The 12,834-nt window shown below is 42.1% G+C and overlaps 1 protein-coding gene across 1 annotated transcript in view; it reads right to left on the bottom strand.

The window, feature by feature from the left end:
* LOC104986716 (S-adenosyl-L-methionine-dependent tRNA 4-demethylwyosine synthase) overlaps positions 1-12,834 on the bottom strand; it is a 148,458-nt gene that overhangs the window by 118,996 nt on the left and 16,628 nt on the right. The window contains exon 8 of the mRNA XM_010837406.1: positions 4,021-4,138. Coding sequence (XP_010835708.1) covers positions 4,021-4,138 — 118 coding nt within the window. The remainder of the gene's footprint in view (positions 1-4,020; positions 4,139-12,834) is intronic.

Here is a 12,834-nt window from a genome sequence, read left to right as displayed (position 1 = left end):
GCAGCCCACCAGGCTCCCCCGTCCCTGGGATTCTCCAGGCAAGAACACTGGAGTCGGTTGCCATTTCCTTCTCCAATGCATGAAAGTGAAAAGTGAAAGTGAAGTCGCTCAGTCGTGTCTGACTCTTAGCGACCCCATGGACTGCAGCCCACCAGGCTCCTCTGTCCATGGGATTTTCCAGGCTAGAGTACTGGAGTGGGGTGCCATAGTTGACCACAATTCACACTATGCAGTTGCTAAGAATCCAAGTGCAGGATTTTTCTTCTTCCCAAGATGGAGTAACAGAGGGTTTAATCCCCACTTGAAATACCAAAACTGGACAAAATATACAAAACGACAGTTTTCAAGACATGAAATATCTGGCAACAAAGGATGATGATCCAACAGAGATGGGAAACAAACAAGGTTGAGCCTTACCATTACCCAAGCTTATTGCCTTGGACGTTTCTAGGCTATGCAGCAGGGAGGGAGAACCTAAGTAGAGCTTAGCATTCTCCCTGAGCTGAGAACACAGAAGTAGAGTCTAGAGAACCCCTGTGGCTAAAGTTTGCAGGATCGAGTTCAGCAGAGACGAGGGCTACACAGAGACTGAACTCTGCAGAGGATTCCTATACTGCTCAGTACACATGTGAGAGAAAAACTATCCAACAATGGGAAAGAACCATCTGAAAAGATTAAAGATACACCTGGTACTCACAGCCGGCTGGGAACTGTGCCTGTTCCTACCAGGCAGACATAACTTCAAGATTCCCAAGGCATTGCACAGAGTACATAGAAGGGTTCTGCCTCAATGGTGGGGAAAAAAATTAGCTCTGGTCTCATCCAACAAATCATAAAAGCAAGATTTAAAGGCTCAAGCTGTTTCCAAGTAATTTATCTTTGTCCCAAAATAAATCTCAAAAATGTTTTCAGGAGACAAGTTCGACATACATTTGGCAAGAATTTTAACAAAAGTCAAGACGTGACTGGATATTGGGAATGAAGAAAAATGGGTAGAAAAAAAAAAGAATTAAAAGAAATTAAAAGTTTACTAAAAGAAAAAAAAAAATGTTTTCAGGAATACAAAACTATCCAGCACTCCAAAAGGTAAAATTAGATCTGATATCCAATCAGATACCAGACTCATTAGAAAAGACCCTGATACTGGGAAAGACTGAAGGCAAAAGAAGAAGAGGACAGAAGTGGATGTGATGGTTGAATCACTGATTCAAAGGACATGAACTTGGGTGAACTCCAGGAGGTAGTGAGGGACAAAGAGGCCTGGCATATTGTAGTCCATGGGGTCACAGGGTTAAAAACAACTTAGCAAGCGAACAACAGTAACATCCAAAGATTACCAAGCATGCAAAAAAAACAGGAAAACATGACCAGTAATGAGGAAAATACTCCAGTAACAAAAACTAACCCAGACATGACACAGATGTTAGCAGATAAGGACACTGAAACAGTTAAAATTGTATTCCACAGGCTCCAAAAGTTAAGTGAAGACATGGAAGACAGAAAAAGACCTAAACTGACCTTCTAGAGATGAAAACTACCTCGAAGTCGGAACACACACTGGATAGAAGCAATGGAAGATTCAACATGAGAGAAGAAAAGATTACTGAGTTAAACTTGAAGACAGCAATAGAAACTATCCAATAATGTAAAGCAAGACAGACAAAATAATTTTAAAATATGAAAAGCACATCTGTGAGCTGTGGGTCAAATTCAAGAGGCCTATTTATTGGAGTCCGCAGGGAAGAGGAAAGAGACAGGGTAGCGGAAAAATACTTGAAGAAACAATGGCCAAAATTTGTCCAAATCCAATTAAAACCATATATCCACAGAAGTGAGAACCTCACCAAATCTCAAGTAAAGAAACATGAAGAAATCTACATTGAGACATAATTACAATCACTCAAAATCAGTAGTTAGAAGAAAAAATTTTTTAGCCAGGGGGTAAAAAACATTACATTTGAAAGGAACAAGCAAAAGATGACGACAGAGGCTTCATGAGAAGCAATGTGAGCCACAAGACACGGGAACAACACCCGTCAAGCACAAAAAAGAAGAAAACTGCCAACCTACAATTTTTAGGGTTGGGAGGATCCCCTGGAGGAGGCCATGGCAACCATCCCAGTGTTCTTGCCTGGAAATCCCACGGACACTCTGAGAAGCCCAGGAGGCTGCAGTGCATGGAGTCACAAAGAACTGGACACGACTATGAAACTTTCACAGTTCTAGGCACATCAATAAATATCCTTCAAAAACTAAATAACAAAAAAATCCTTCAAAAATGAAGGCAAAAGAAAGCCTTTTTCTGATATAGAAAAGGTAAAATAATCCATCACCAGCAAGCCCACACTACAAGAAATGCTAAAAGGAGTCCTCCAGGCAGGAAGAAAAGGCCATCAGACAGAATACGGATCTACACAGAGGAAGGCAAAGTACCAGGAGTGGCAACTACATGAGTCAACACGTAAGATTCTTCCTAATTACTTAAATCTGTAATAGGTAATTGGCTGTTTGAATCAAAAGAATAACAATGTACTACAGGGCTTAAAACATACATAAAAATAAAATGTACCAAAACGACTGCATAGAGGTTTGCGGGGAGGGAACAGAAGTATTGAAGGTTCCTCTACTTTACATAAAGTAGTATAACACCATGTGACGATATACTGTGATACCGGATAGTACAAAACCTCAAGAAGCCACTGAAGAACAAAACAAAGCTACAGTTAATAAGCCAACAAAGGATATAAAAGAGGATCATTAAAAAAAAAAAAATCTAAAAGAAGATAGTTCAACAAGAGAAAGGAAATCAAAGAATCCACGAGACAAGTAGAAAACAAACAGCAAGATGCCAGATTTAAACCTACTATAAAAATCACTTTCATTTACTCTAATTAAAAGACACAGGGACTTCCCTGGTGGTCAAGGGGTTTAAGGCTTCACTTTCTTAATGCAGGGGGTGTGGGTTGGATCCCTGGTCAGGAAGCTAAGATCCCACATGCCTTTTGACCAACAAAACCAAAACATAAAACAGAAACAATATTGTAACAAATTCAATGAAGACTTTAAAAATGGTCCACATTAAAAAAAAAAAAAAAAACCTTAAAAATTAAAAAAAGAAAAAGCATATATATTTCTATGTATAAAATCTGTATATTCTTGTCTGTCTCCTCTAATAGGTCCAGAGTTCCTTAAAGGAGATAACTTCAAGTATCTTAAGTTCCTCTGTACAACCAGATCTGTTACATAAAAGGATCTCAATAATTATAGAAAGAGGGAGGGAGGCAAGGAAGTTGGTCTACTCATCCCCAATTTACTATTCTTCCTTCTACAAGCAAACCAGGATTATTCATTCATTCAACTGCAGCCTTCTTAATAAGGTAGGACCACAGAAATCCACATATACTTCTACATAAAACATTTCTAATTAACCCAGCCTAACATCATATGGTCTTTTTTTGTATTTAATAATTTTTTTAATAGACAATGATATGTAAAGAAGTCAGTGACTGCATTTTTCATCTGCATACCTGAGCCTCACTGATGGTCAAGTACCAACCCAATAAACCAAGCAAAGAGGAAGCTTGCTGGTCCAAGCAGCCTACACAAAAGTGATCCACAGAAACAAGACTGTGGCTCCTTAAACAGCTACAGTTGCCACGGCCACACACAGCTGAGCCAGCCGTAGCAGGACTTATCTTTTTTCCTCTTGGCAATCCCTATTTTATGTTTCCTTTTTTAAGTGATAAATCAGAACACTTAAGGGCTTCCCCAGCGGCTCAGCGGTAAAGAATCCGCCTGCAGTGCAGGAACTGTGGGTTTGATCCCTGGGGTGGGAAGATCCCCTGGAGGAGGAAATGGCAACCCACTCCAGTATTCTTGCCTGGAGAATCCCATGGACAGAGGAGCCTGGCGGGCCATAGTCCATGGGGTCACAAAGAGTTAGACACGACTGAAGAGACTTAGTATGCATGCACTCAGAACACTTAAGAGTGTACTGTAACAGTTCCTGAGGACTTTCACCTTGTTTAGTAAGGGCTTCTCGGAGAGCAGGAGTGATCATAGCTCTTCTTTCACTGGCTTCACTCTTCACTGTGCTCCTGATCACACTCGTTTCCCCTTCCAGCTGCTCCTTTTCTCTCTGTATTAAAAAGAAATGAATGAAACCCAGCATTGGTCATGCGCGAGGGAAATAAGAGCATGACAGTCATCCACATGTGGCTTGGATAAAAGCGCTCCTCACAAACCTGTTTTCTCCCAAGTGATCACATTTCCAGTCACACAGTGAGCTAAAGAAACACCAGCACCTATTTTTTCCCCTATAAAAGGTGACTACATAGTCAAACACACACATTCGCAAAACATAAATTGATAATCCACTTATCTAGATGTCAAACAGTGTTCACAATCTGAGTACAGACAGCTGCCCAACTTTCACAAGTTATTTCTCTGAATTTCAATTTTCTCACCTGAAAAGGAAGAAAAGTAATATCCATGGAGCAGGATTGTGTTGAAGATTAAATGAAATGAAATGACCTGGCATGATGCCTGATATGTCATAGGACTTCACTAACTTATGGCTACTGCTGGTTGTAACATCTGCAAACTCCCAAAATAAGGCCAAAAATCGCTTTGAGCTGCCCAGACGGCCATCTGCTCACAAGTCAAGTTACTCCACCACCCCCACCTGTAGCCCCAAAGGCTTCTTTTAGAAGATCCCACAGTGGAAATCTGTCTTCGGTGATAGAAACCTGGAGGATAATATAAACCTGGGCTTCCTTTTGCCTCCGACCACTAGAAAATTCACAGCCCAACTCTGATCACCGCACAGGACACCGTGCATCGTGCTTGTCCTACAGTCTCTGCCAGCGACATCATATTACAATGACCCTCATTCACTGTTTGATGCTTTCTTCCTCTCTTCTTGTTTTTTTTAAAGAGGCAAGATAGTAGCTACAAGAGAGATTCCTTTTTTTTTCTTATTTTTAATATTTATTTATTGGCTGTTGGGTCTTAGCTGTGGCACGCAGATCTTCATGCATCACGTGGCATCCTTCTTTGTGCCACACGGACTCCCTCGTTGTGGCCCTGGGGCCCCGTAGCTGCAGCACACAGGCTCAAGCTGCCCTGCAGCATGGGATCTTTGTTCCGCAACGAGGGATCCAACCCGCGTTCCCTGCATTGCAAGGCACATGCTTAACCACTGGCTCACCAGGGAAGTCCTTGATTTCTTCCCCTCTTTTTAAAGCTCATTACACATGTATACATGTATACAAGTGTATACAGTGTCTCTTTGGAAGATGGTTCAAGTGCTAACCAGTAATTGTGAGACAACATACAAAGACTTGTGTCACACTTTAGAGGAGACACTCATCAGACCTCACTAAGAGCTACAGAAATCCAACATAACTCACCTGCGCAGAAACCCTGCCACCAAGCCCTAAACTACCCTCAGGGTCTGTCCATTCTCCATGTCCAGCCCCCAGTGAATCAGTGAGGACACTCACAGCAATGCCCCCTTTCTACCTAAAAGTTAAAACAGCTCACAGATGACATACTGTCTCAGGTCTATGTCAAACTAATACAGAAAGGAGGAAGATGGTCCATGTTTGAAGCTGGGCAGGAAGGGAATAGGGATTCGCTGTCTCATTCTATCTATTCTAGTGAATGCTCAAAGTTCTCTATACATAAAATGTAAAACAAGATTAAACATTAAAAAAGAGAGAAAGAGAGGGACTTCCCTGGTGGTCCAGTGGTTAAGAATTTGCTTGCCCATTCAGGGACATGAGTTTGATCCCTACTCCAGGAAGATCCCACACTCCACGGGGCAACTAAGCCCATGCCCCACAACTACTGAGCCCACATGCTGCAACTACGGAAGCCCGCGTGCCCTAGAACCTGGGCTCTGCAACAAGAGAAACCTCAACAATGAGATGTCCACGCACTGCAACCAGAGAGTACCCGCCCCGCTCACCACAACTAGAGAAAGCCCTCACACAGCAATGAAGACCCAGCGCAGCCAAAAATAAACAAATAAAATTATTTTTTTAAAGAAAGAGAAAGTACACAAATGAAATTCAGAATTAACCTCTCTATCTTCTATTATTTCAGGGACGTTTCCAAAATAGGAAGTCAGTGAAAAAGCACGTTAGAGTAGTCAAATATACTAAATGAGACACCCAAGTCCCACAGTGAGTTTATACACATCCTAAAAGTTAGCATTCCAAATCACTAAATATAATCAAACAGCAAAGTTAATGAAAAGTTTTGCTGCTGTTAATAGAGCTCTCCAAGACATTTTTCCAGATGGAACTAAAAAAATTTATAAACAAACATCAATCATTTGTTCTTATCTATAAGGAAAGTAATCAGTTTTAATGCCAGGCATTTGCTTTAAAAAATGTACAGCTATGATTTTGCTAAAATATTTAAAAATAAAAGAATTCTTTGGCTTTTTTTTAAAGTCTGCTTCAGACCCAAAAGCAAAGATGTGAGCTCGAGAAGGAAGTCTCATGGTAGAGCAAAGTGAACTAACCTTGACCTTGAGAGTATTTAAATGTCTCTGAAGTCATTCCACAGCGAATTACTGTAATTCCCTACTCCATGCCAGAATTGACAGTAGGTGGCAACAGCTGGCCTCCAAAGCCTGTCACCATAAAACATCACCAGCTTATCTGCTTACCCTCAAGGCCACATAAATCCAGAACTGGACCCAGCATGACACTGGCCTCTGACCACCATGCTCAGAGCTCCACAGACAACCCCTATGGCTTTATGAACTATTTCTTCGGTTGTACTGGATCTTTATTGCTCCACATAGGCTCTCTCTAGTTGCGGTGAGTGGGTGCTATTCTTCATTGTGATGCACGGGGGTTGCTGGATTTCTCACTGAGGTAGCTGCTCTTGTTGCAGAGCTTGGGCCTTGGACCATGCAGGCTTCAGTAGTTCTGCATGCGGGGTTAGTTGCTTCAACCATATGCAGAATCTTCCTGGACCAGGGATTGAACTCATGTCCCCTACAATGGCAGGCAGATTCCTATCCACTGTACCACCAGGGAAGTCCACCCTTCTGGTTTTAAATGTAAACTTCTAACCCCTATATAATGAATACACTCTTTAAAGAATGGCATGGGACACCATCCACGTGCCATCACTGGAGAAATTATCTATTATAAATCGTGAGCGCAGCTACTCCAGATTCAATCCTCTGAACACATAGTTCACATGGAAAGAGATCAGCAGCTGTGATTAAAGGTCTTGAACATTCAGGACAAACATTCATCATTCCTTCCCTCTACAGCAGGTTAGTTCTATCTTCCCTATGCAACAGTAATTTCCTCTCTGAAAAGATAGACAATGGTTCATAACACTCTCCAGGGAAGTGCAGAGCCCCTTTCAAACTCTAATTCTAATCTCCTAGGTGAAAACATTTTTCCCTGTTTGCCCAGAATATAACAACTGACACAAGGCCTGTATATTTTTATTTTTTATAGCCCTTTCATAGGCTGAGCAGAAATAAATGAAGATCCCAGAACTGGTCAATCTAGATGCCTCCCTCTCCTGCAACCCTATTGAACAAGTGACCAAGTTCTAAACTCTTAATTCCCAACCTGTGAGTCCTCTCCATCCAACATGTCACAGCTTCTGCCCAGAGCCACGGTTTCCTCTAAGGAACAACTACAACAGCCGAACTTAAGTCTCCTTGTCTCCAACCTGTCACACCTTCCCAACGTTCAAACCCGTCACACTTGTCTTGAAAGAAAACACACACCCTGGGACATCCCTGGTAGTCAGGTGGTTAAGAATCCACCTGCTAATGCGGAGGATGTGGGTTTGATCCCTGGTCCAGGAACTAAGATCCCACATGCCGCGGGGCAACTAAGCCTGTGTGCCACAACTACTGAGCCCACATGCTGCAGAAGCTCGAGAGCCCTAGAGCCTGTGCTCCACAACAAGAGAATCCATTGCAACGAGAAGCCCGTGCATGCAACTAGAGAAAGCCCATGCTGAGCAACAAAGACCCAGCGCAAACAAAATTAAATAACTTTTTTTTAAAAAAAAAAAAAAAGCATGCCCTCTCCAAGCTGCTATTTTCTGATATGCAAAATGGAAAGCTGATTATAAGTTCACCTCCTAGGCACTTGGGAAAATGACTATAAATAAGCTAAAAGTTCTTTCTAAACAGCCAGCAATATATGAATCTGACATAATAAAAGGAGCCAAAAAGTAGTACTAATTCTCCTTATTTAAAAAAAGAAAAGATATTATACAATATTACCTAATTCATCTTCACATCTTCATCCCAGAAACCACAGTACCACCCCAATACTGCCTAGGATAAAAACAGGACAAACAGCAATTTGTTAAAGATTTTAAGATAGGAGTTCCATCTAGTTGGTTAAATGCCAAACAGGTATACTGCAGCAAGCAGGCCGTCTTTCTGATTGATTAAATTGTTCAAGTCTGTCTTTGGGTCTTTTCATATTCATTTACTTATTCACTTGGCTGCATCGGGACTTAGTTGCTCCACAAACTTGTGGGGTCTTAGTTCACCAGCCAGGGATCGAATCCACATCTGCTTCGGTGGAAGACACTCTTAACCAATGGACCATCGGGGAAGTCCCTGTTTGGTTATTGTATTGATCCTTGTTTACCATGCAGTGACTCCCATCAATACCAATTCATGCAGAAAACACTGGATATGGAATCCCCAGTTCTCCAAAGATCATTTTCCCCTACAATCAGCCTGGAGCCAGGCCGGCACAGCCAACGTTGATACTCAGGAAATGCTGGCTGAATAAATGAATAAATGCCTCAAAACTACCAGATAGCTATTTCCAGCGCTACAAGAGCAGATCTGGATTCTAAACCAGGCAACTTTCAATAGTAAAAACCCTTCCTCGAGTGTAACTACAACTCCACCTTCTGCAATTCCACCCCACTTCTAAGTGTTCCCAATCCTATAATAAAGGATCACCCATACACCACTCACCTGTCATGGGTGAGCTTTTAAATGACACAGGACTCAAAGCTTTTCCTGTACACTAGATTTTAAGGATGCCTTTGGAACATTTCAAAAAGCACTTTGACCAGGTGTGTCAAGAGCTTTAAAATGGCTTTCCTCTGGCCGCATAATTCTATTTTGGATAACCTGACTTAGGAAAATAACCCCAGAACTCATCATTAAGTCCTCCTGGCTGTATTCAGCCCATACAGCTGAATCAGGCTGTTTTAAAGACAGGGTCTTGGGGTTGAAGAGATGTCACCTCACATTTGAGGGTGAATTTAACACATAAAGCCTTCAAACTAATTATGAAAGGAGAACCGGCTTCACGCGATTACACCGCAGTACTAAGAGACCTTATAATCGAAACTGGACACACTGAGCTCTTTCTGTAAATTGAAACGTTTCTCTGGTGAGTAATTACCAAGCATCCGCCATTGATTTCCAAACTAATGATACTGGTATCACTGTTTGTCTGCTTAACCAGAACACACCGTGGGGAGCATTTGAGCAACATTTATTTACTGCAGCAAAAAAACAAGTAGCAATCTGCTTTAGATTTACCAGCACAACATGAGAGAAACAGAAAAGAAACAACCTCAGCATTGTCAGGCTCTTCCTGACCTTGTTCTTTAGTCAAACTCCTCAGCCTGCCTCCTGGAAACTACTTCTCTCTTTTGTCGTTGTTCAGTCACTAAGTCGTGTCTCTTCCCGACCCCACGGACTGCAGCATGCCAGGCTCCTCTGTCCTTCACCATCTCCTGGAGTTTGCTCAAATCCAAGTCCATTGAGTCAGTGATGCCATCCAACCATCTCATCCTCTACCACCCCCTTATCTTTTTGCCTTCAATCTTTCCCAGAATCAGGGTCTTTTCCAAGAAGCTGGCTCTTCACATCAGGGGGCCAAAGTACTGAAGCTTCAGCTTCAGCAACAATCCTTCCAATGCATGTTCAGGGTTGATTTCCTTCAGGATTGACTAGTTTGATCTCTTTGCAGTCCAAGGGACTCTTAAGAGTCTTCTCCAGTACCACAATTCAAAAGCATCCATTCTTTGGTGCTCAGCCTTCTATATGGTCCAGCTCACATCCATACATGACTACTGGAAAAACCACAGCTTTGACTATACAGACCTTTGTCGATAAAGTGATGTCTCTGCTTTTAATACACTGCCTAGGTTTGTCATTGCTTCTCCTCCGGAGAGACGGCAAAGGGGAGTGAAACAAAGAGACAGAGACTGGGCTTGGCCCCACCACTAACTAGGCAGCCATCTAATTATAGACAAATTGATTTACTTCTCTAAGCTTGTGTCTTACCCTGTAAAATGGTAAAGTGGAGACGACAAGGGTATAGATATCAGGGTCAGAGTGAAGACTGAATGAGATCATCCAACGTGTACTATGATTTCTCCTATCCCACTGAACCTACCCTGGAGCTCTCTCCCCACACCTCCAAACCACCCATCCTATTCAATCAAATCACACTGCTTTCCACTGCCTTGAGCACAAAGCCCACAGACCTATGGCAGAGCATGAAAGGGCCTCTAGGACCCTGCCCCTGCCCTCCCTGTCTATTTCAGCCCCCTGTAATTCCCACCCAACTCCACTCTCAACATACCAAACGCTTATAGGACCCCCAGACTTGCCAGGTTCCCCCAACACCCACTCGCTCCACATGTGCCACGCTTCAAATTCTGGCTCTCTTGTTCTTGGTTATCACTCCCACCATTCAAATTCTCTTTGGCTTTACATCCTGCTGCAGAGGGAGGGAGACAGAAAACCATCGTGGTATTCTAGTCAGACTAAACGTATCCCACTGGAAGATACCTTCGTAGACAATGAAAGTTATTAGTTATCAAGGACATACTATGTGCAGACAGTAAAATAAAGGCTTTTGATGGATTAACTTATTGAATCTTCATAAGAACTTTATACAGCAGTTAATGTTATTACCTCCCACTGAAGCACAGGGAGTGAAACAATGTGCCCGGACAGAAAGCTGAGATTGTGTGACTCCGTGAAAACTAGTGACAATTATTCAAAAAGAGGTCTTCCGGTAGGAGTGTTGTGGTCCAATTCTACAGCTGATGCTCTTCAGGACTAGAGCGTCCTGGTTCCTCTACAGTAACAACTAAGGCAATTTAGTGTGAGGCAGAACGATGATTGGGCAGAAAGCAGCTTGGGAATATGTATGGATGAACCCACAAAGAAAATCCTCCAAAAATATAAAAAAGAAGAGCCAAGCGGAAAGAAACCCATCACTGAATTTAGTACACTGTGCCCAATAGACAGTGAACACACAGGACACAAATGGGAACTCTGCTGCAACCACATAATAATGAAAATCAAACACTGGTGGCTGATTTTCATGCTGTACTTAAGTTGGAAATATATATATATGTATTTTCCCCCCTAAATCTGATGACTTTATGAGATTTCTAGGAGAAACCTGAAATATCTTAAGCCAGCTGCTTGAAGTTCATAAAGTCCAGAATCATTTCATTTCAAAAAATAATTTACATGGATGTCCAAATTTTTCCTTAGTGCTTTTTCTCCAGCGCCCTCTAATGGACATAAGATGAAAAGGCAAAGAAAAAATACACCCACAAACTATTCCAAAGCCTTACAGTGCATGCGAAATCTGCTAAAAGTAGATCTATGTGTTCTCCACACACGCACCACACACACATACACCACACACACACACAAACACACACGCATACAGTGTTAACTACATGAAATGGTCAATGTGTTAACTTGACCATGGAAAGCATTTCACAATGTATACATATATTAAATCACATTATACACCCAAAAAGAATCACATTATACAACCTAAATATAAAATTTTGTCAATCATATCTCAATGAAGTTGGAAAAAAATTATCCCACAAATCTTCACCTACTACAAATAAAGCTATAAATGTGCTCAGTCGCTCAATCGTATACAACTCTTTGCGACCTCATGGACTGTAGTCCCCCAGGCTCCTCTGTCCATGGGATTTTCTAGGCAAGAATACTGGAGTGATGGGTTGCCACTTCCTACTCTAGGGGATCTTCCTGACCCAGGGATTGGATCTGTATCTCTTGCATCTCTTGCATTGGCAGGCAGATTCTTTACCACTAGCGCCACCTGGGAAGCCCTGAAGCTATAAATTCTGCTCTTAACTTGGTAGATCCAGAAATCTACCTAAATCAGGCATCTCACACACTGAAATTTATCCAATTTTAAGACAATTTCACAGTGAAAATTACTCAGATTTTTATTAAAAGTCATAAAATTATACATTTGCTTTGACTCTGTAACTCTGGGAATATGTAAACCAAGAAAATATCAATACTTCGTTCTAAGTAAAAAAGGTCTCAGTTCAGTTCAGTTCAGTCACTCAGTCGTGTCCAACTCTTTGTGACCCCATGAATCGCAGCACACCAGGCCGCCCTGTCCATCACCAACTCCTGGAGTTCACCCAAACTCATGTGCATCGAGTTGGTGACGCCATCCAGCCATCTCATCCTCTGTCGTCCCCTTCTCCTCCTGCCCCCAATCCCTCCCAGCATCACAGTCTTTTCCAATGAGTCAACTCTTCCCATGAGGTGGCCAAAGTATTGGAGTTTCAGCCTCAGCATCAGTCCTTCCAATGAACACCCATGACTGATCTCCCTTAGGATGGACTAGTTGGATCTCCTTGCAGTCCAAGGGACTTGCAAGAGTCTTCTCCAACACCACAGTTCAAAAGCATCAATTCTTCGGCGCTCAGCTTTCTTCACAGTCCAATTCTCACATCCATACATGACCACTGGAAAAACCATAGTCTTGACTAGATGGACCTTTGTTG

Source organism: Bison bison, unplaced genomic scaffold, assembly GCF_000754665.1.
Source record: "Bison bison bison isolate TAMUID 2011002044 unplaced genomic scaffold, Bison_UMD1.0 scf7180017864072, whole genome shotgun sequence".
Lineage (NCBI taxonomy): Eukaryota > Metazoa > Chordata > Mammalia > Artiodactyla > Bovidae > Bison > Bison bison.
The sequence above is the reverse complement of the archived record's forward strand: the minus strand, read 5'-3'. Positions and strand labels throughout refer to the sequence as shown.